Source organism: Papio anubis, chromosome 2, assembly GCF_008728515.1.
Source record: "Papio anubis isolate 15944 chromosome 2, Panubis1.0, whole genome shotgun sequence".
In the NCBI taxonomy this organism is placed as follows: Eukaryota; Metazoa; Chordata; class Mammalia; order Primates; family Cercopithecidae; genus Papio; species Papio anubis.
Window position 1 is genome coordinate 40,921,811 of NC_044977.1, and position 21,473 is coordinate 40,943,283.

Sequence of the window (21,473 nt, forward strand, 5' to 3'; positions counted from 1 at the left end):
TTTAAAACTCAAATAAATAAAATTAGAAATGAAAGGAGAGATTTACAACTGATGCCACAGAAATAAGGATAATAAGACACTAATAAGAACAGTTATATACCAACAAACTGTATAATCTAGAAGGATTGAGTAAATTTTTGGAAACATAAAACCTGCCAAGACAAACCATGAAGAAATAGAAAGTCTAAGAACTAGATAGAGATTGAATCAGTAATGAAAAACCTTTTAATGTAGAAAAGCTCAGGATGGCTTCCCTAGTGAATTCTACCAAAAATTTGAAGAATTAACATCAATCCTCAAATTTAAAAAAAAAAAAAAAAAAAAAAACCTGAAGAGGGAAAACATTATCATCAGTATTCCCCTGACATCAAAACTAGTCAAATATACCACAGGAAAATAAAACTACAGGTGAATATTCATGATGAAATAGATGCAAAAATCCTCAACAAAATACTGGCAAACTGAATCCAAGAACACATTAAAATAATCATGCATCATGATCAAGTGGGATTTATCTCTGAAGTGCAAGGATGGTTCAACACATAATAATAACACTTTCTGATTTTAAGCTAAATTACAAGGCTACAATAATTAATATGTATGACAATAGCATAAAAACAGACATATAGACCAATGGAACAGAATAGAGAGCCCCGAAATAATCCACACATATGTGGTCAACTGATCTTTGACAAGGGTGCCAAGAATACACAGTGTAGGAAGGATAATATTTTAAACAAATGGTATTGAGAAAACTGGATATCCACATGTAAAAGAATGTAATTAGACCTTTTTCCTACATCATACTGAAAACATCAATTCAAAATGGATTAAAGACTTAAACATAAGACCTTAAACTCTGAAATAAACATAAGACCTTAAACTCTGAAATATGTAGAAAAAACATAGAAGAAAAGCTTCATGACACTGGTTTTGACAATGTCATGGCTCTATAAACATGACACTGAAAGTAACTACAATGAAAACAAAAATAAACATGTAGGACAATGTCAAACTAAAAAGCTTCTGCATAGCAAAAGAAACAATCAACTGTGTGAAAACACAATGTAGAGAATAGGAGAAAAATTTTGCAAGCCATATATCTGTAAAGGATTAATCTGCAAAATACATAATGAACTCATACAACTCAATAGTAAAAAAAAAAAAAAATCTAGTAACCTGATTTTAAAATGGGCTTAGGTCTTAAATAGACATTTCTCCAATGTCTGTACTATAAAGTATGTGTCAGGGGAAGAGAAGTTTAAGTATAGAGTTTTGGTATAGTATTGAACTTAAGGTGTTATCAGCTTAAAATAGAGCATTAGCTTTTATGAAAGTCCTAAGGTAACCACACACACAAAGAATGCCTAAGATCAGGTATATGGAAAAGTGCTTAATGTTACTAATCATTAGAGAAATGCAAATCAAAACCAAGAATAGATATTAGGATGGATGTATATATATTTTAGACCAAATGACACCTTTTGACAAGGATGTGATGATACTGGAACACTTGTATGGTGGGACTGCAAAATGGTTCAGCTACTATGGAAAACTGTGGAGGGTCCTCAAGAAATTGAAAATAGAACTACCTGTATAATACAGCAATCCCACTTCTGGATATTTATACAAAAGAATTGAAATCGGAGGGCAGAGAAAGATGGCCGAACAGGAACAGCTCCAGTCTCCAACTCCCAGCGCAAGCGATACAGAAGACTGGTGATCTCTGCATTTTCAACTGAGGTACTGGGTTCATCTCACTAGGGAGTGCCAGACAATCCGTGCTGGTCAGCTGCTGCAGCCCGACCAGCGAGAGCTGAAGCAGGGCGAGGCATCACCTCACCTGGGAAGCACAAGGGGGAAGGGAATCCCTTTTCCTAGTCAGGGGAACTGAGACACACAACACCTGGAAAATCGGGTAACTCACACCCCAATACTGAGCTTTAAGCTAATGGGCACACCAGGAGATTATATCGCACACCTGACCGGGAGGGTCCTACGCCCACGGAGCCTCCCTCATTGCTAGCAAAGCAGTCTGTGATCTACCGGCAAGGCAGCAGCGACGCTGGGGGAGGGGCGCCCGCCATTGCTGAGGCTTAAGTAGGTAAACAAAGCCGCTGGGAAGCTTGAACTGGGTGGAGCTCACAGCAGCTCAAGGAAACCTGCCTGTCTCTGTAGACTCCACCTCTGGGGACAGGGCACAGTAAACAATAACAAACACAGCAGAAACCTCTGCAGACGCAAACGACTCTGTCTGACAGCTTTGAAGAGAGCAGTGGATCTCCCAACACGGAGGTTGAGAGCTGAAGGGACGAACTGCCTGCTCAAGTGGGTCCTGACCCTGAGTAGCCTAACTGGGAGACATCCCCACTAGGGGGCAGTCTGACACCCACACCTGCAGGGTGAGTACACCTAGAGGGAAGCTTCCAAAGCAAGAATCAGACAAGTACACTTGCTGTTCAGCAATATTCTATCTTCTGCAACCTCTGCTGCCTGCTGATGCCCAGGCAAACAGGGTCTGGAGTGGACCTCAAGCAATCTCCAACAGACCCCACAGCTGAGGTCCTACTATTGTTAAGAAGGAAAACTATCAAACAGGAAGGACACCTACACAAATCCCATCAGTAGTCACCATCATCAAAGACCAGGCAGATAAAACCACAAAGATGGGGAAGAAGCAGAACTGAAAAGCTGGAGATTCAAAAATAAGGCATATCTCGGCAAGGGCGCAGCTCATCCTGTGTGAGGATCAAAGCTAGACCCAGGAGAATGACTTTGTGAGGATAAAGGAGAAGAGAACTTCAGTGCATCAAACTTCTCAGAGCTAAAAGGAGAATTATGTACCCAGCATAGAAACTAAAACCTTGAAAAAAAAGTGGAAGAATTGATGGCTAGAAGTAATTCATGAGAAGGTCATAAATGAAATGAAAGAGATGAAAACATGACATGAGAAATACGTGAGAAACAAATGCACAAGCTTCAATGCTGGTTCAGTCAACTGGAAGAAAAATTATCAGCGATTGAGGATCAAATGAATGAAATGAAGCGAAGAAATAAAGAAAAAAATGGGCTCAACCTGCAAAGTATGGGATTGTAAAGACCAAATCTACGTCTGAAGTTAGAGGGTGCCTGAGAGTGAGGGAAAATGGACAGGTTGGAAAGCACTCTTCAGGATATCCTACTTGGGAGAACTTCCCCAACCTAGTAGGGCAGGCCAACATTCAAATCGAGGAAATACAGAGAACACCACAAGATACTCCTCGAGAAAAGTAACTCAAGACATAATTGCCAGATTCCTGCAAGAAGGATGAAGGGAAAAAATCTTAGGGCAGCCAGAGAATGGTCAGGTTACCCACAAAGGGAAGCCCATCAGACTAACAGCAGATCTCTCGGCAGAAACTCTACAATGAAGCAGAAGAGGTAGAGGCCAATATTCAACATTCTTAAAGAAAAGAATTTTTAAACCCAGAATTTCATATCAGCAAACTAGTTTCATAAGTGAAGGGAGAAATAAAATCCTTTACAGATAAGCAAATGCTTAGAGTTTGTCACACTAGGCCTGCCTTACAGAGACCACAAGAAGGAAGCACTAAACATGGAAAGGAACAACCGAACAGCCATTGCAAAAACATGCCAAAATGTAAGGCCATCCAGGCAGGAAGAAACTGCATCAACTAACGAGCAAAATAACCAGTTAATATCATAATGGCAGGATCAAGTTCATACATAACAATATTAACCTTCAATGTAAATGGACTAAATGCTCCAATTAAAAAGACACAGACTGGCAAACTGGATAAAAGTCAAGACCCATCAGTATGCTGTATTCAGGGGGCTCATCTCACATGCACAGAAGTTAGCCATAGGCTCAAAATAAGGGATGGAGGAAGATTTACCAAGCAAATGGAGAACAAAAAAAGCAGGAGTTGCAATACTAGTCTCTGTCACCAGACTTTAAACCATCAAAAGATCAAAAGAGACAAAGAAGGCCATTACCCACAATGAGTAAAGGGATCAATAATTCAACAGGAAAGAGCTAACTATCCTAAATATATGCACCTTACAATACAGGAGCAGCACCCAGATTCATAAACAAGTCCTTAGAGACTTACAAAGAGACTTAGACTCCACACAATAATGGGGAGACTTCAGCACTCCACTGTCAACATTAGACAGATCAATGAGACAGAAAGTGAACAAGGATATCAGGAATTGAACTCATCTCTGCAGCAGCAAGCAGACCTAATGAACATCTATAGAACTCTCCACCCCAAATCAACAAACTATACATTCTTCTCAGCACCACATCGCACTTACTCGGAAATTGACCACATAATTGGAGTAAAAGCACTCCTCAGCAAATGTACAGAACAGAAATTATAACAAACTGTCTCTCTCAGACCACAGTGCAATCAAACTAGAACTCAGGACTAAAGAAACTCAATCAAAACCACTCAACTACACACGGAAACTGAACAACCTGCTCCTGTGAATGACTACTGGGTACATAACAGAAGGCTGAGAAATAAAAAGTTCTTTGAAACCAATAAGAACAAAATACAACATACCAGAATCACAGGACACATTTTAAAAAAAAGCAGTGTGTAGAGGGAGAGATTATAGCACTAAATGCCTACAAGAGAAAGCAGGAAAGATCTAAAATTGACCTCTATGCTTGACAATTAAAGAACTAAGAGAAACAGAGCAAACATTCAAAAGCTAGCAGAAGGCAGAAATAACTAAAGATCAGAGCAGAACTGGAAAGGGATAGAGACACAAAAAAACCCTCCAAAAAATCAATGAATCCAGGAGTTGGTTTTTGAAAAAGATCAACAAAATTGACAGACCCGCTAGCAAGACTAATAAAAAGAAGAAAAGAGAAGAATCAAATTGGCCTTAATAAAAAAATAAAAGGGGATATCACCATAAACCTCACAGAAATACAAACTACCATCAGAGAGACTACTATAAACACCTCTATGCAAATAAAGCTAGAAAATCTAGAAGAAATGGATAATTTCCTGGACATACACACTCTTCCAAGACTAAAATCAGGAAGAAGTTGAATCCTGAATAGACCAATAGCGGAGGCTCTGAAATTGAGGAGCCAATAATTAATAGCCACCAACCAAAAAGTCAGGATCAGATGATTCACAGCTGAATTCTACAGAGGTACAAGGAGAGGCTGATACCATTCCTTCTGAAACTATTTCAATCAATAGAAAAGAGAAATCCTCCCTAACTCATTTTATGAGGCCAACATCATCCTGATACAAAGCCTGTAGAGACACAACAAAAAAGATTTTAAGGCCAATATCCTGATGAACATTGATGCAAAAATCCTCAATAAAATACTTGTAAACCGGATTCAGCAACACATCAAAAGCTTATCAGCCGCGGCCAGTGGGCTTCATCTATCAATAAACAGACAGTGTGGTGTTATCTCAGACTATTGTCACCTAAAGCTAAAGCAGCTCAGCAATAAATTCGGTACTGATGGAACGTACCTCAAAATAATAAGAGCTATTTATGACAAACCCCACAGCCAATATCATGCTGAATGGGCAAAACTGGGAAAAATTCCCTTTGAAAACTGGCACAAGACAGGGATGCCCTGTCTCGCCACTCCCTATTCAACATAGTGTTGGAAGTTCTGGCTAGCTAGGGCAATCAGGCAGAAAGAAATCAAAAAGGAGGTATTCAGTTAGGAAAGAAGAAGTCAAATTGTCCCTCTTGCAGATGATATGATTGCATATTCTGAAAACCCCATTGTCTCAGCCAAAAAATCTCCTTAAGCTGATAGAAACTGTGATCTCAGGATACAAAATTAATGTACTGCAAAAATCACAGGCATTCTTATACACCAGTGACAACAGACAAACAGAGAGCCAAATCATGAATGAACTTCCATTCACAATTTGGCTAAAGAGAATACCTAGGAATCAACTTACAAAGGATGTAAAGGACCTCTTAGGGAGAACTACAAACCACTGCTCAGTGAAAATAAAGAGGACACAAACAAATGGAAGAACGTACCATGCTCATGGATAGAAAGGAAGAATCAATATTGTAGAAAATGGCCATACTACTTAGGGTTATTTATAGATTCGAATGCCATCCCCATCAAGCTACCAATGAGTTTCTTCACAGGGTGGAAAAAACTGCTTTGCAAGAGTTCATATGGAACCAAAAAAGAGCCCATGTTAAGACAATCCTAAGTCAAAGGTAAAAGCTGGAGGCATCCACATACCTGACTTCAAACTATGCCTACAAGGCTACAGTAGCCAAAACAGCATGGTACTGGTACCAAAATGAGAATATAGACCAATGGAACATGAACAGAGTCCTCAGAAATAATACACATCTACAGCCATCAGTCTTTGACAAAACCTGAGGAGAAACAAAAAGGAAATGGGGAAAGGATTCCCTATTTAATAAATGGTGCTGGAAAATTGGCTAGCCATAAGTAGAAAACTGAAACTGGATCCTTTCTTTTCTCCTTACGAAAATTAATTCAAGATGGATTAGAGACTTAAATGTTAGACCTAATGCACCATACAAAATCCTAGAGGAAAACCTAGGTAGTACCATTCAGGACATAGGCATGGGCAAAGACTTCATGTCCAAAACACACCAAAAAGCAACGGCAGCAAAGCCAAAATTGACAAATGGGATCTAATTAAATAAAAGAGCTACTGCACAGCAAAAAGAAACTACCATCCAGAGTGAACAGGCAGAATGGGAGAAAATTTTTTGCAATCTACTCATCGACAAGGCTAATATCAGAACCTACAAAAACTCAAGCATTTACAAGAAAAAGAAACAAACAACCCACATCAAAAATTGGGCAAGGATGAACAGACATTTCTCAAAAGAAGACATTCATACAGCCAGACACATGAAAAATGCTCATCATCACTGGCCATCAGAGAAATGCAAATCAAAACCACAATGGAGATACCATCTCACACCAGTTAGAATGGCGATCATTAAAAAGTCAGGAAACAACAGGTGCTGGAGAGGATGTGGAGAAATAAGACACTTTACACTGTTGGTGGGATTGTAAGCTAGTTCAACCATTATGGAAAACAGTATGGCGATTCCTCAAGGATCTAAATTATAGATGTACCATATGACCCAACCATCCATTACTGAATTATATACCCAAAGGATTATAATCATGCTGCTATAAGAACACATGCACACGTATGTTTATTGCAGCACTATTCTATGCTTAAAGGAGACTTAGAATCAACCCAAATGTCCATCAGTGACAGACTGGATTAGAAAATGTGGCACATATACACCATGAGACACTGGCAGCCATAAAAGGATGAGTTTGTGTCTTTGTAGGGACATGGATACAACTAGGCTCATCATTCTTAGCAAACTTATCACAAGAACACAAAACCAAGCCTGCATGTTTCTCACTCATAGGTGGGAACTGAACAATGAGATCACTTGGACTCAGGAAGGGAACATCACACACAGGGCCTATCATGGGGAGGGGTCAGGGAAGAGGGATTGCATTGGGAGTTATATACCTGATGAAATAGAGGAGTTGATAAGGTGCTGACGAGTTGATGGGTGCAGCACACCAACTTATAGCACAAGTATACATATGTAACAAACCTGCACGTTATGCACATGTACCCTAGAACTCAAAGTATAATAATAAAAAAATAAAAAAATAAAAAAAAAAGAATAGAATGTAAAAAAAAAAAAAAAGAATTGAAATCAAGATCTCAAAGAGAAATAAATCATAATACTTTTGGCAATAGCCAATATGTGGAAATGGCCTAAATGGCCATTGGCAGATGAATAAATAACATGTGGTTACCCAGCCCTTATTAGGGATGGATAGTATTCCCTCATATACCTATAATACACATAGTATTTCTACAATGGGATACTTTTCAGCCTTAATAAATAAGGAAATTTTATAATATGTGACAACATGGATGAACCTGAAGGATATTATGTGAAGTGAAATGACCAGTCATAGAAAAATAAATTCTTCACTATTCAACTTATATCAGGTATCTAAAATAGTCATATATATAGAATCAAAGAGTGTAATGGTGGCTGATGGACTGGGAGAGGTTGAAATGCAGAGACACTAATCAATGAACTTAAAGTTTCAGTCAAGCAAGCTTGATTGATGCATAAACTTTAGAAATCTGCTGTGTAACATTGTATCTACAGTCAACAGTAATGTACTATATATTTATAAATTTGTTAATAGGGTAGATCTCATGTTCAGTGTTCTTACTACAATAAAATAAAATATTAATGGAAAAACCTTGAATAAAATATTAGGAGACAGAAACCCACCAGCACATTAAAAAATAATTCATTATGACAAGTGGTGTTTTACCCCAGGGATGCAAGGATAGATACTATTACAAAATCCATCAATATAATTTATATTGCTAATAGGTCTAAGAAAAAATGCTTATCTTTATTGATGCTGAAAAAGTCTTTGAATAACATTTAGCATCCATTATATTTCCAGTTTTGATAATCAGATCAGTCCTTCCACTGGGAGAATTCTATACTCTACAAAAATATAATTTGAAACATGTCATCAAATTATTTTCAACAAACAAAATTTGCAACAATTCATCAACATCGAATCTTCACTAAGGAAAAACCTAAAAGACTTGTTTAAGAAAATGGAAATGATCTATTGTATAAGAACAGAGATGAAGAAAAGAATAAAGAACCACAAACATGCGTTAAGCCAAGGAAATGTTTTATAAAAATAATGACTTCTTGGAGTGTAATATATTGAGAATTATGATACAAGTTGGGATGATGTTCACTAAATTTAATTGGCAATGTCTTTGTGATGGTTAATTTTACACATCAAGCTGACTGGATTTAGGAATACTCAGAGAGTTGGTAAAACATTATTTTTAGTGTGTCTGTGAGAGTGTTTCCAGAATAAATGACCATTTGAATTAGTAGACTGAGTGAAGAATATCTGTCCTCTTCAGTGTGAGTAGACATTATCCAGTTTATTGAGGTTAGTATAGAACAAGAAAGACTAAAGGTGAATTTGCTCTCTCTACTGGAACTGGGACATCTATCCTTTCTTGCTCTTGAACATCAGCTCAGTGTTCTCAGGACTTCAGACTCTTCTTACAACAGGCCCCTCCCACTTTTCTGGTTCTCAGGCCTTCAAACACAGACTAAATTACAATCCCAACTTTCCTACTTCGTCAACTTATAGAGAACATATTGTGAAACTTCTAATCCTGCATAATTACATGAACCAATTTGCATAATAAATTCCTTCTTATATATCTATGCAGCTATATATCCTATTGATTCTGTTTCTCTGGAGAACCCTAATACAGTCCTTATAATTTCCAGAAAGTAGCACAAGTACTAATTTACATTATAATTTGATAAGTCATGAACAATTTTTATTCTGGTGGGTAATACTAAAAGAATAATAAATGTATGTATAATGGATAAGTTAATAGAGTGGAAAATTAGGATAAGAAAAAAATTACTAACCAACCCCATTCCCAAAAAAAGGGAGGACACATTAAACAAATGGGATTTGTATTTACAAGATAAGTAGGTAGCTTTGTTCTAAAATATGTCAGCAATTATATTAAATGTAAACTGACTAAATAGGCTAATTACCAGACAATAATTTGCAAGCTGCTAAAACAACAATATGCAGTTACAAGAGATACACTTTAAACTTACAGATGTAGAAAAGTTTAATGCAAAACTGCAAAAGGATATAATACGTAAACCATAACCAAAGAAAACTTGGGTCACTATACTAATATCAGAGAATATAGACTTTAAGGCAAAAACTTTTTTAAGGATGATATTTTATAATAGAAATTGGCTAATTCAGCTGAAGATGTAATAATCCTAAATGTGTATATGTCTAATGATGACATAGATATATAGTATACAGGTAGTGCTTACTTTGCATGGTACCATGTTAACTAAAACATGTGCTTATCTGAATTGTGTTTTCATTTTGCATGGAATCATGATGTGTGTGTATGTATTATTTGATAGAACTAAAAAATATTTTAAAAATTGGACAGAACTAAAATGAAAAATACTCAAATCTACAATTGCAGTTGGAGATTTTAACAAACCTCTTCCAGTCACTGAGAAAACAAGCAAAGAAATAATTAGGATAAAGAAAACTAAAACCACACGATTAACAACTTAACCAAGTTGACACATATAATACATTATGTATATAGTACTGGCAGACCACACATTATTTTCAAGCGCTCATAGAGTATTTACCAAAGTTGTATACTTGCTGAACCAAAAATCATGCTAATACATTTCAGAGGATTAAAATAATAAACAATACATTCTCTAATCACAAGAGAATCTAGCAAGATTATCAATAAGAAAAAGATAAACGAAAAATCCCCCAATTGTTTAGTCATTAAGTACTACACTTCTGAATAGCTTCTATGTCATAAGTCAGTATAAAAATTAGAATATATTTTAAACAAAATTGCAATAACAATATGACATATCAAAAACTTGTGGAGTGTAGCTAAAGCTGTGCCTCCAGGAAAATTTATAGTTTATATTGCATTTATTAAAAAGTGAAGATAAGTTGAAAATCAATGATCTTAGTATCCAACCCAGTAAGTCAGATAAATAGTGAATTAAACTCAAAGAAAGTAGTAGAAAGATAACAATAAAGTTATAATGGTTAATTTTATGTGTCAACTTGACTGGACCTTCAGGTGACCAAATATTTGGTCAAACATCATTCTAAAGGTTTAGGTGAGGATGTTTTGGTTGAGATGAATATTTAAATCTGTAGACTGAGTAAAGCAGATTGCCATTCCTAATGCGGATGGGTCTCATCAATCAGCTGAAGGCCTGAATAGAACAAAAAGGCTAACCCTCTTTGAAGTAAGAGAGAATTCTTCCTGCCTGACTGCTTTTGAACTGAAACATCAGCTTTTTTCTGCCTTTGGACTCTAACTGAAACATCGGTTCTTCCTGGTTCTTGAGCCTGCTGACCTTCAGACTGGAACTATACCATTGGTTCTCCTGGTTCTCAGGTCTTCAGACTCAGACTGGAACACCATCAGCTCTCCTGGATCTCCTGCTTGCCAACTCACCCTGCAGATCTTGGAACTTGTCAGCCTTCATAATCACGTGAGCCAATTCCTCATAATAAATATGTTTCTCTATACATAGAAAAACATCTATTGGTTCTAGTTTTTCAGAGAACCCTAATTCAAAACATGAGAGCAGAAATTAAAAGAATAGAAAACAAAAAATTTAGTACATTAGCAAAAGCAATTCTTTGAAAATACTAACAAAATTGATGTATCTCTGGCAAATCTGATCAAGAATGAAAGAGAAGGCACAAAAAAATCACAATCAAGTTAAGCTCCCCCTAGGAGTACAGTTTAACTTTTCAGAGTCAGTCAATGCAATTCACAGAAATAAGGAGAAAAATATATGGTAATAAAAATAGATAATAAGAAGCATTTAATAAAATTTACCTTCTCTTCATTATAAAAATCTCTTGGTACACTAGGAAAAGAAAGGAATTTCATTAATATGAACTTTGTTAATTTTCCCAAAGCTATGAAAACATCTTCCTTAATGATGCATTAATATAAGTTTTCCTCCTGAAATGAGAAATGAGACAAAGATGGCTATGATGTATCTCTTTAATTTAACATTGTACAGCTATTCACAATATTGATCATTAGATGAGAAGGAATTGGAACTCATAGACATTTAGTGGAAATGAAAACATGCAGTGGTTGGTATAACCACTTTGGAAAACTGCTTGGCAGTATCAAAGTTAAACATACTAATATCCTATGGATCAATATACATTTAACAGAAATGCATATAGGTATTTACCAAAAGATATGTACAAGGTTGTTCATGGTAGTATTATTACATCAACTGTAAAATGAATAAATTAATTTGTGGTAGTGCCATAGCCAAACAATGAAATGCTATTTTAATAATGAAATTAAATTAATTAATAATACAAATATAATAGAAATAGAAGCAAGAAAGAGAGCAATATGTATTGCATAATTCTACCTGTCTAATTCAAAACAGGTAACAGTAGCCTACAGTGGTAGAAGTCAGGATAGTGGTTATTTTTAGAGAGGAGAGTGGGAATATTAACTAGGTAAGAGTATGAAATAGGCTTCTGAATGGCTTGTGTTTTTTTTCTTGTATTACTTGTCCTTCTATTGTATTTTTTAATGTGGATTGTAGTTTCATGGGTATGTTTACTTCATCAGAATTCATTAAATATACATCTATAATCTCTGTACATTATATATATTTCAACAAAAATATTTATCTTAAAATTAAACACCTATTCCTAATAAAAGAAATTTATAACATATAAATCAATGTATACTTCTTTAAATCTCTCTCTCTCTCTCTTTCTATGCCCTCACCCTCCCTCCCCAGAATTCAGGATCTTATTTAATGGGGAAATACTAGAGGTATAGCCACTAAAGTCAGGAAGAAGGCAAGGGTGCTCAACCTCTCCACTATTTTTAATATGCTAGGATGATTTTTAGCAAAGCAGTTAGACAAATACAAACAATTAGAGACATAAAAATTGGAAAAAATAAAGTAGTCTCTATTTTAGATTATATGATAATATATCTGGAACGGCAAAGAGAATCAACCTTAAAATGAATACAAACAAAAGAATTTAGAAGGGTGTATACTAAAATCTAGTTATAGGAATCATACCCTATTAGAAAAGGTAATGAAGAGAAGAACCCACATAAAATAGCAGTAAGAAAGTTAAAATAACTAGGTATAAAATTAGCAAGAAAATCAGTATGTGGAAGACTTTCAAACTTCCTAATAATGTAAAAGTATACTTGAATAAATAAAAGGTGGTATCCTTTGCTCTTGAATAAGGTGGCTCATTATTTTTTCTTCTACTTTCTGAGATTTACTTTTTTCTTTACTTTTCAAAGTCAAATGCTTATGTAATTAAAACATTTTCAGGTTTTTTTCTCTACATACATATTTACAAAACCATAAAACTTCCTCTTAAGATATATCTGTGTCTTATGAGGCATTTTTGTTCAGTTCTGTTTTATACATTTCATTATGATTTCCTCTTTGCTAATTAATTATCTACAGATATATTTTTTAGTTTTCAAAATATTTTTGTCATGACTTCTAATTTTATTTTACTGTGGTTAGAATATAATATCTACAATTTTGATTTTTTGGTATTTAACAATTAATTTGTTATTCACCAAATACCTATTTTTTTCAGACACTAGTGTAGGTTCTAATGATATCATGGTGAAGAAGTAACCCTACTTCTTTGCCTTTATGGTACTTACTTCTATTGTGATATACATTTTCTCTTTAAAAAATATGTATATATAATTTGTGGTTTGGGCATTGTTCCTGTTTTGGTGTGGTCAAATATTATTGCAGAGTGCTCTTATTTTTGTCTTGGTTCCTCATGGTCACAGAGTGGCCTTGTCTAATGTCTCCTGGATGTCAGGGGGGTTCCTTTTCTCTTTTCTAATTCTCTAACTGATTCTAGTGTCATGTTTTCTAAATCATAATCTTGTATACTTATCTCAAGAATTTATGGTGTTTTTGAGGTTCAGTCTGTTATATTTTGTGATTTACTGGGGCTATTGCTAGCAATGTTTTATAAGCAAAGCAACTTTTATCTTTCAGATATTTACTTTAAGAAAATGTAATAGTGTTTTAGGATATTATTTTATTAAATCTTAGGGCTCAAATTTAGAAAGATTATATTATTCATTTTATTGCTTAAGTTATATTTTCCAAACTTTTTAGGCTAATGAATCTCCTTGCCAATATCTCCTTGCCAAGAGTCTCATACACTCAATAAAATTGGTTTTACTGGCTGGGCACGGTGGCTCATGCCTATACTCCCAGCACTTTGGGTGGCCAAGAGGGGCAGATCACCTGAGGTCAGGAGTTCAAAACCAGCCTGGCCAACATGGTGAAACCCCCATCTCTACTAAAAATACAAAAATTAGCCAGGTGTGGTGGCAGATGCCTGTAATCTCAGCTATTCAGGAGGCTGAGGCACAGAATCTCTTGAACCCAGGAGGTGGAGGTTGCAGTGAGCAAAGATCATGCCACTGCACTCCAGCCTGGGCAACAGAGTAAGACTCTGTCCTCTGTCTCAAAAAAAAAAAAAAAAAAGAAGAAGAAGAAGAAGAAGAAGAAGAAGAAGAAGAAGAAGAAGAAAGAAAAGAAATTGGTTTCATTGTTCATCATGTTCTCTTGTATGTAAAAGTAATCAATTTGAAGTTAAAACATATCTTAGTACAGTCACATCTATTTTATTTTAAGAAATATTACTCAAGTATGTATTTAGTTTTGACATTTTCACTTTGCAAGTCATATATGCCATTTACTTCAAGTTAACATGTAAAAAACTCCATTTTTTTGTCAAATTGATTTTAACATTTTTTTGTGTGTGATTTAATAACCAAGCATTTTTGTTATAGCTTCAAAAATAAATGTATATTGCTTTAATGAACTGATATTTGAAAACATTTGTGTTTTTACTGCGAAAACTACTAGCTAGTTTATTTTTGTTATTTTTTGTGTCTCATTGTAAGATGTCGAGATAAGTGATAAGGTCTCAGGATGCTCTGCAGGCTGAGGTTATCACCACCACTATATTTTCTTTCCTTACCAATGGTTTTTTGAAGTTATTAATACATCTTTATGCAGTGTATAAGAATTTTCATCAAAGGAATACTATTAATGTATTTCAAGAAAATCATCTTAAGGCAAATCTGTCAGAAATATATCATTATTTTAACATTGGCTATTTTTATCTTTCCTCTTATTTTTTTTTCCCTAACCAATGATAGGTTAAATTTACTGTCATTGGTAACAAAAAAATAGGAAGGATACAAATAATAATTGAGAATCATTTAACAGCAAAAGTTATCAGTATGGCTAGCACTGTTTAGCTTAATGACTGAGTCTTAAAGATGATCATATTATAATCATGATGTGTTCTCAAATTCTTCTGTTTTAAAGAAATAATATTTTATTAATCATCTTATTTATTGATTTAAAAATAAATATTAACCTTTTTAATGATGTGAATCTCTAGAATACCTTTATAATCTTCAGAGGGTTCATAAAACATCAGTTTAAAATATTGAATTCAGTCAAAGAGAAAATAGGATTTGATAGAAGAAATTTGAAGCCACATTTCTCAAGTGCATAGGACTTAATCTTATCCCATTTCATGTTTTATTTCATCTTCATTTTCTATCTCATTTTTCTTTTCTTCCAATTTTCATACTTATTTTATATCATGTCATATATATTTATATTCTTCCTCACTTCCTCTTTGAAATTAGGTGGAGGTTATTGGTAAGTGTTCATATTGAAACAGAGTCTGTGTGCCATTTTTTTTTTAATGTAGAAAACCTATATTCAAGTTCTAGAAAAATTGGTAAACTAAATAAGATTGTGTTATGTGGTATGATTTTACTTTATTAACATTAAACTTTATTTGAAGCAAGTTAAAATTAATGTTAGAATTAAGAAAATGATTGTTCTAATGTTTTCCAGCTGCTAATAGGTTATGAAAATGGTACTGTAGTATTCTGGGACTTGAAATCTAAAAGAGCAGAACTGAGAGTTTATTATGATGAGGTAAGTGATTTCCACCGAAATGTTTGAAAGAGTATTGTGATGTTACGCCTGTTTACTGCTTTTAAGCTTTGTACTTTACCAATATGTTTAGCCTTGGGAAGTTGCCTGATTCTGACCCAATGCTTCACACTGTCTTTTGGTATTTGTGTAAGTTCCATCTCTGGTTTTTCTCTTAAGAGGAAATTCTGCCCTGACTGCCTATTTTGGGGCCCTCTTGTGGCATCTTATATACTTTGCATTTGTTAATAGATCCTGGCTTGTACTCTTACACACTTGGGTGCCTGTCACCTGTAGTATATCCCCAACTTTGTCTCAACTGCTTATCCTTTCTCTAGGCTCCATGCTACGTTGTGCCTTATTGTCCTTAAGGTCTCTAAAGACACTATTCACACCTTCCTTAGAAAATTCCTTTTCAGAGGCAAAAGGTTCAAGTCAGTTTGAAAGGTCTTGTCTTCTAATACTTGTCTTCTTAGAATAAAGAAAAATTTTGTAAATAGTAATACTTAATAAGTGACCAGATCTTAATAAGTGACACTTATTAAATGACAAGATCTTGAAGTAAGTTTTATTGTACATAATTGAGACTTGAGTAAGCTTGCATTTAGGGGAAGCAACAAACTCCTATTCATCAAGGAATAATCTCCCAGTTGACACTTCAGTTGTTCAGATATTAATTCCAGGCCATTCATTATTTTTCCATTCAGGAGAGGCTAACAAGAAGATGGTAAAACTGGGAGCAACAGATTAAAAGGGAAATTACCTTTTGTGCCTGTGGAAACAAAGGTGATCATCTGTGCTATTAATTCAATTTGAAAACGGTGGGAGGAGGAAGAGATAGGAGGAAAATATAGGTCAAAAATTTACATCCAGTAAAACCTACTCTTATATAGGAAAAGTACCAAATAATTTAAGGCAGCAATGAAATAATTGGAAAATGAAAACCACACACACGTTAATTTTAGAACACTTCCTCATTTTATCATTGGAGGGATAAAAAAAGTCTCCAAATGAACCTGTAGTCACCGTAGAATACTTTACATGTTCTCTTCCATCCCCCTCATAGCAGTTAATTGTTTAAGTTTTGGTGCTTAAAGATATAAGCCTTCACCTATTTCATAAACTGTACAATTCATTTTCAGTGGTTCTCATAGTGGTAAAAAAAGTTTAGAAAGAAAATAAAATGGCAGCTGGGTAATTTTTTCATGATTGGTGAAAGATAATCTGATAAGTAATATCATTCAGTTATGTTTTTTATAATCAAATTCTTGAGCATCTTGAATCATAAGAAAAGGTCCTAGTGAGCTAAGCTAGGATTTTCCTTTTGTTATACAAATCATAAAGATGGGGATGGATAGTGCTCCCTCTCCTCCCTCTCTCAACACTAGCAGCTAAATAAGAATATGAACACCATGGGAATATTTAGTCAGTTGGAATTAGAATAACCAGTTCAAAACGAAACCCAGAGGAAGATGCTGAATCATCTAGCTTTCCTATGGCCTTAAACAGTGTGGAAGAAACGTTTTGAGCCTTAAAAAGAGAGTAAAATTGCAGTGAAATTTTAAAATAAGGATTAGCAGCTGCCTAAGTGAGTTAGTACAGTACCACAATATATATAATTTATACCTAGAAGTTTTTGACATCTGATATATGTATATAAATCTATCATCTTTATCTACTGTAATGCATCATTATATGCTCTATTGTTTTAATAGAGATAGTTAAATACTTCATTTCACTACCAAACTTTTCAGCCTCTCCTCAGCACTTTACCTCTCATATCTAGAAAACATGCTTAATACTTACCTGAAATGGTTTTTTATAAGTCACCAATGAGCTCTTCATTACTATACACAGTGACCTCTTCTTAGCCTTTACATTCCTCACTAAACCTGTGGCTTTACCTCAGTTTCTCCTCCTTAAAATAATTTATTCACTTGACTGTGTCTTTCCACTTCATTTATCATACCTCCTTTCTCCATAACTGATTTTTCCCTTACCTCTCCTTTACATTATTGATATTCTTCAGGATACTATGTCTTTACCTCATTTCTTCTCTCCCCAATTTATACTTTCTAATGTTTATATTCTCTTTTATCATTTCAAATATTACCTTTATGCTAAAAAAAAAAGAACATTCATATATCTGTAGCGTTTACCTCCCTCCTGAACTGTAGATCTAAATATATAACAATATATTAGATAAATCCAACGAAATATCCCATTGGCACTGAATTTGTATTTAAATATCTAAACCTCCTTCTATGTTTTCTTCTGGTTTTTAAGTCTTGTTTAGTTAATTCAGCCTAGACCCCTCAAAGTAATATTTGTCTCTTCCATCAACATGTAGTATATGTAATCAGTTTCTGCAGTCTTTCTGATTCTGACTTTATATTCTCTTTTATTTCCTCTTTTCTCATTCCCACTTCCAATGTCCTATTTCAAGTTGTTATCTTTTGCCTGGATGACTATAAGAGCATTTTAACTAATCACAACCACTTTTCCTTTGATATCTTACCTCTTCAATATATCCTTCATTAACAAGATTATCATTTTAAAACAGATTATGGAATTCTCTACAACAGAACCTTTGAATAGCTCTCAATTGTCAACAATACAAAGTCCATATTGCTTGACATGAGATTTAAGGTCCTAGTGCTATCATTCCTCTTCAGTTAAATTTACAGCATCCTTCTACACATTCCCCACATTTCAGACATATTACTCACTATCTTCTATATATAACATTTATTTCTTATCTCTGAGCCTTTGTTCTTTCTAACTTCTCATCATGAACTGCCTTCTTTCCTCTTCTGTATATCAAAATTCTGTTAGGTCTTTAGCCCCTGTAAAACTATTTAGACAATTTAACTAGCCTCTTCATAAATAGCCATTGATGAATTGAGTTTTGTTTTGGAAATCCAAGATTATTTTCAGAAACAAATATACGAATTTTACTTTCACATTAACTGTAAATTTTTTCTTTCATTACGTCAATAATTCTTAAGTAATCTTTCACAAAGAAATCCCTCAGAGTTTGGCCTGAGGAAAATTTTTTAATTTCTTAAGAACTGCTATATTTCCTTTTTTCCATATTGTTATCCAGTTTTTTTGGATTTCCTTCTTTCGTGTTTTAAAGAAACTCAGTCTCAGCCACTGAGTTGATAAACCTAGCTAGTATTTTATGTTTAAAATTCTGTTTTCTATCTCTTAAAATTCTTTTTAGATTGGTTGTATTAATTTTGTTTTTTTCAGTAAGCCCTCTGAGCTCCCCTCCCTTTTTTTGAGAAAACAGTAGGGTACAATCTAATAAATAGAAATTGAATGTTTATCCATTAAGTTAGATCAAATGCTAGCTACTCAGTAATGCACTACATGAAACCCTGATCTCTAATAACAAGTTGGTTTTACATGCTTGTTTTTCTAAACAATAAATATTCTTCTTTAATAGTACTGACTTACTTTGGCTTTATTGTAACTATTATTTTTATATCTGTCCTTTCCAGTAGACAGAAATTCAGTGAAATAAGAAGGTTTAGGGCTGAGAGTGCCTTTTCTGCCTCCACCTTTGATGGCAAAACAGTTTGAGACAACTTTAAGTTAAATGAGGCTCATCAAAGTTAACATGTAGGGGAGGCAATAAGATGTGACTTTCCCTTGAACCACCTACAGAAGGGAGAAGAAATAAGCAGAGGAGAAGAGAAACAAGTATTTTTCCCTCTAACTTCCTCTGCTGGACTCTAGCAAAAAAGAAATCTCTGCTTAGTAATGAAGGCCACAGAGTGAGAGAAAACACAAGTCCAGGGTTTCATGTTGCTTTTTCCACTTAATCAATCTTATTTTCTTGATGATATGTTTAATAATTACTTTAGCCATCAGTTATCTGCAACTCTAATAATACTGATTGCTTAGAACTTTTATCAGTTATGTACGTATAACTTAGTTTGGAACTTTTAGTTGTATGTGTCTATGTGTGACGCTTCAAACAATAAATATGATTAGTATTCACTTATATTAATCTTCTCTCTCTTGCTATTTTATAAGTGTCTTTAAGGAAAAGATGTTGTATGCTTCTTTTCCGCCTTTATATCTACTATAATTTTTCTCATAGTACTTAGTACTTTACCCAAGTTCTGCATATACTTTATTAATTTAGAAAGAATACCAAAGGTGTGGAAATGTGTGTGACATTAATTACTAATTCAATCAGAAGATATTTATTGAGTACTTACTTTATGCTGGTCGCTATGCTAGCATTGGGAATAGAATAGCTTGGGAAAAAGGAATACAGTTAGCCCTCTGTATCCATAAATTCCTTATCCTTGGATTCAACTAACTATAATGGAAAATATTTTAAAAACAAAAACAATTTTAAAGCAATATAATAATTTATAATAATACAAATAAAAAGACAGTATAGTATAACTACTTACATATCATTTACATTCTATTAGTAATCTAGGGATGATTTAAAGTATATGCGAGGATATTCATAGGTTGTATGCAAATAGTATGCTGTTTTATATCAGGGACTTGTGCATCTGTGGATTTTAGAATCTGAGGGAGTGTGGGAGTTCTCTAACTAATCCCCAATGGTTACCGAGGGATGGCTGTAATTACTTTTGAATCTTATGTGACTCAAAACTGCAGAGTTAATCTGAAAATATAAAAGAAAATTTAGACCTTTCTTGCTTTAAATTGATTTAAATAGTATATGCAAGAGGGCAATACAGTGCAATGATTGACAGTTTTTCATAGTTAGACCTTGGTTTTGAGTTTTGTGACTTCAGCAGGTATCTCAGTCTCTCAAGACCTGTTTCACCATATGTAAATTGAAAAATCAATACCCTTTTTTTATAGGATTAAATAAGATAATGTGTATAAAATGCTTGCCATGGGGTTTGGCACATAGAAAGCCTTCGGATGGTAGCTCTTAAATTATTTTTTTAGTTGGCTATGTTAGGAGGAAATAGGACTTCATCTTATCAGAAATTACATTCTGATATGGGTCAGAAAAAATATGTTTTTAAAGTGTTATTAGTATAATAATTTTATATCAGAATAGTCTTTCTTTGGAATATAGAATGATATAACTTATCTACTTTTTCCCCCTCTACTTGTTTTTAATTGTTATTTTATTAGGCTATTCATTCAATTGATTGGCATCATGAGGGCAAACAGTTCATGTGCAGCCATTCAGATGGTAGTTTGACTTTATGGAACCTGAAAAGCCCAAGTCGCCCTTTCCAGACCACAATTCCACATGGTAAGATGTATGCTTTCAAAAGAAATAAACACTGACTACTCAGTGCCTTGACTTGAAGTAAGATAGATGGTATTCATGTGTTTGGTAGAAAAAGGTAATAGGACATAGCTTCTGGTTCTAAATACCCCTTTTATGCCACCTACAGATCCCTACATTGTACCCCAAATTTTCCATACTTCCCTTCTTCCTGCCAACCCACATCCCTGCTTTGTAAGCTGTACTTATATAGTGTCCCAGCCAAAAGTCGGATAATGGATGGTTGATATATCTGAGGCAGAGGAGATAATACAGGAAATTTTGTTGCTTTTAAGGGTTGAGGAGCCAGTGAGAGAATTGCACTATTTAGATCTGACTTTCAGACTTAATTCCTATACTGCTTTATAGTCTATTGCTTTCTAGATTCTCTACTTGTTTCCATTTCTGCCATTTGATTCCACTAAGTTATTAAGACTATGGTTTTAATTTTAGGTTTTACTTTTCTTTTTGGGTTCCACATTGAAAAGAGCATTTTAATCCTAAG

General features: G+C 34.4%; 1 protein-coding gene across 1 annotated transcript in view; it reads left to right on the forward strand.

Annotated features, from left to right (window-relative positions):
* The window catches only part of STXBP5L (syntaxin binding protein 5 like), a 488,571-nt gene that overhangs the window by 217,280 nt on the left and 249,818 nt on the right, over positions 1–21,473 (forward strand). The window contains exons 8-9 of the mRNA XM_017955191.3: positions 15,607–15,690; positions 20,830–20,953. Of these exons, the coding sequence (XP_017810680.1) occupies positions 15,607–15,690; positions 20,830–20,953 (208 nt within the window). The remainder of the gene's footprint in view (positions 1–15,606; positions 15,691–20,829; positions 20,954–21,473) is intronic.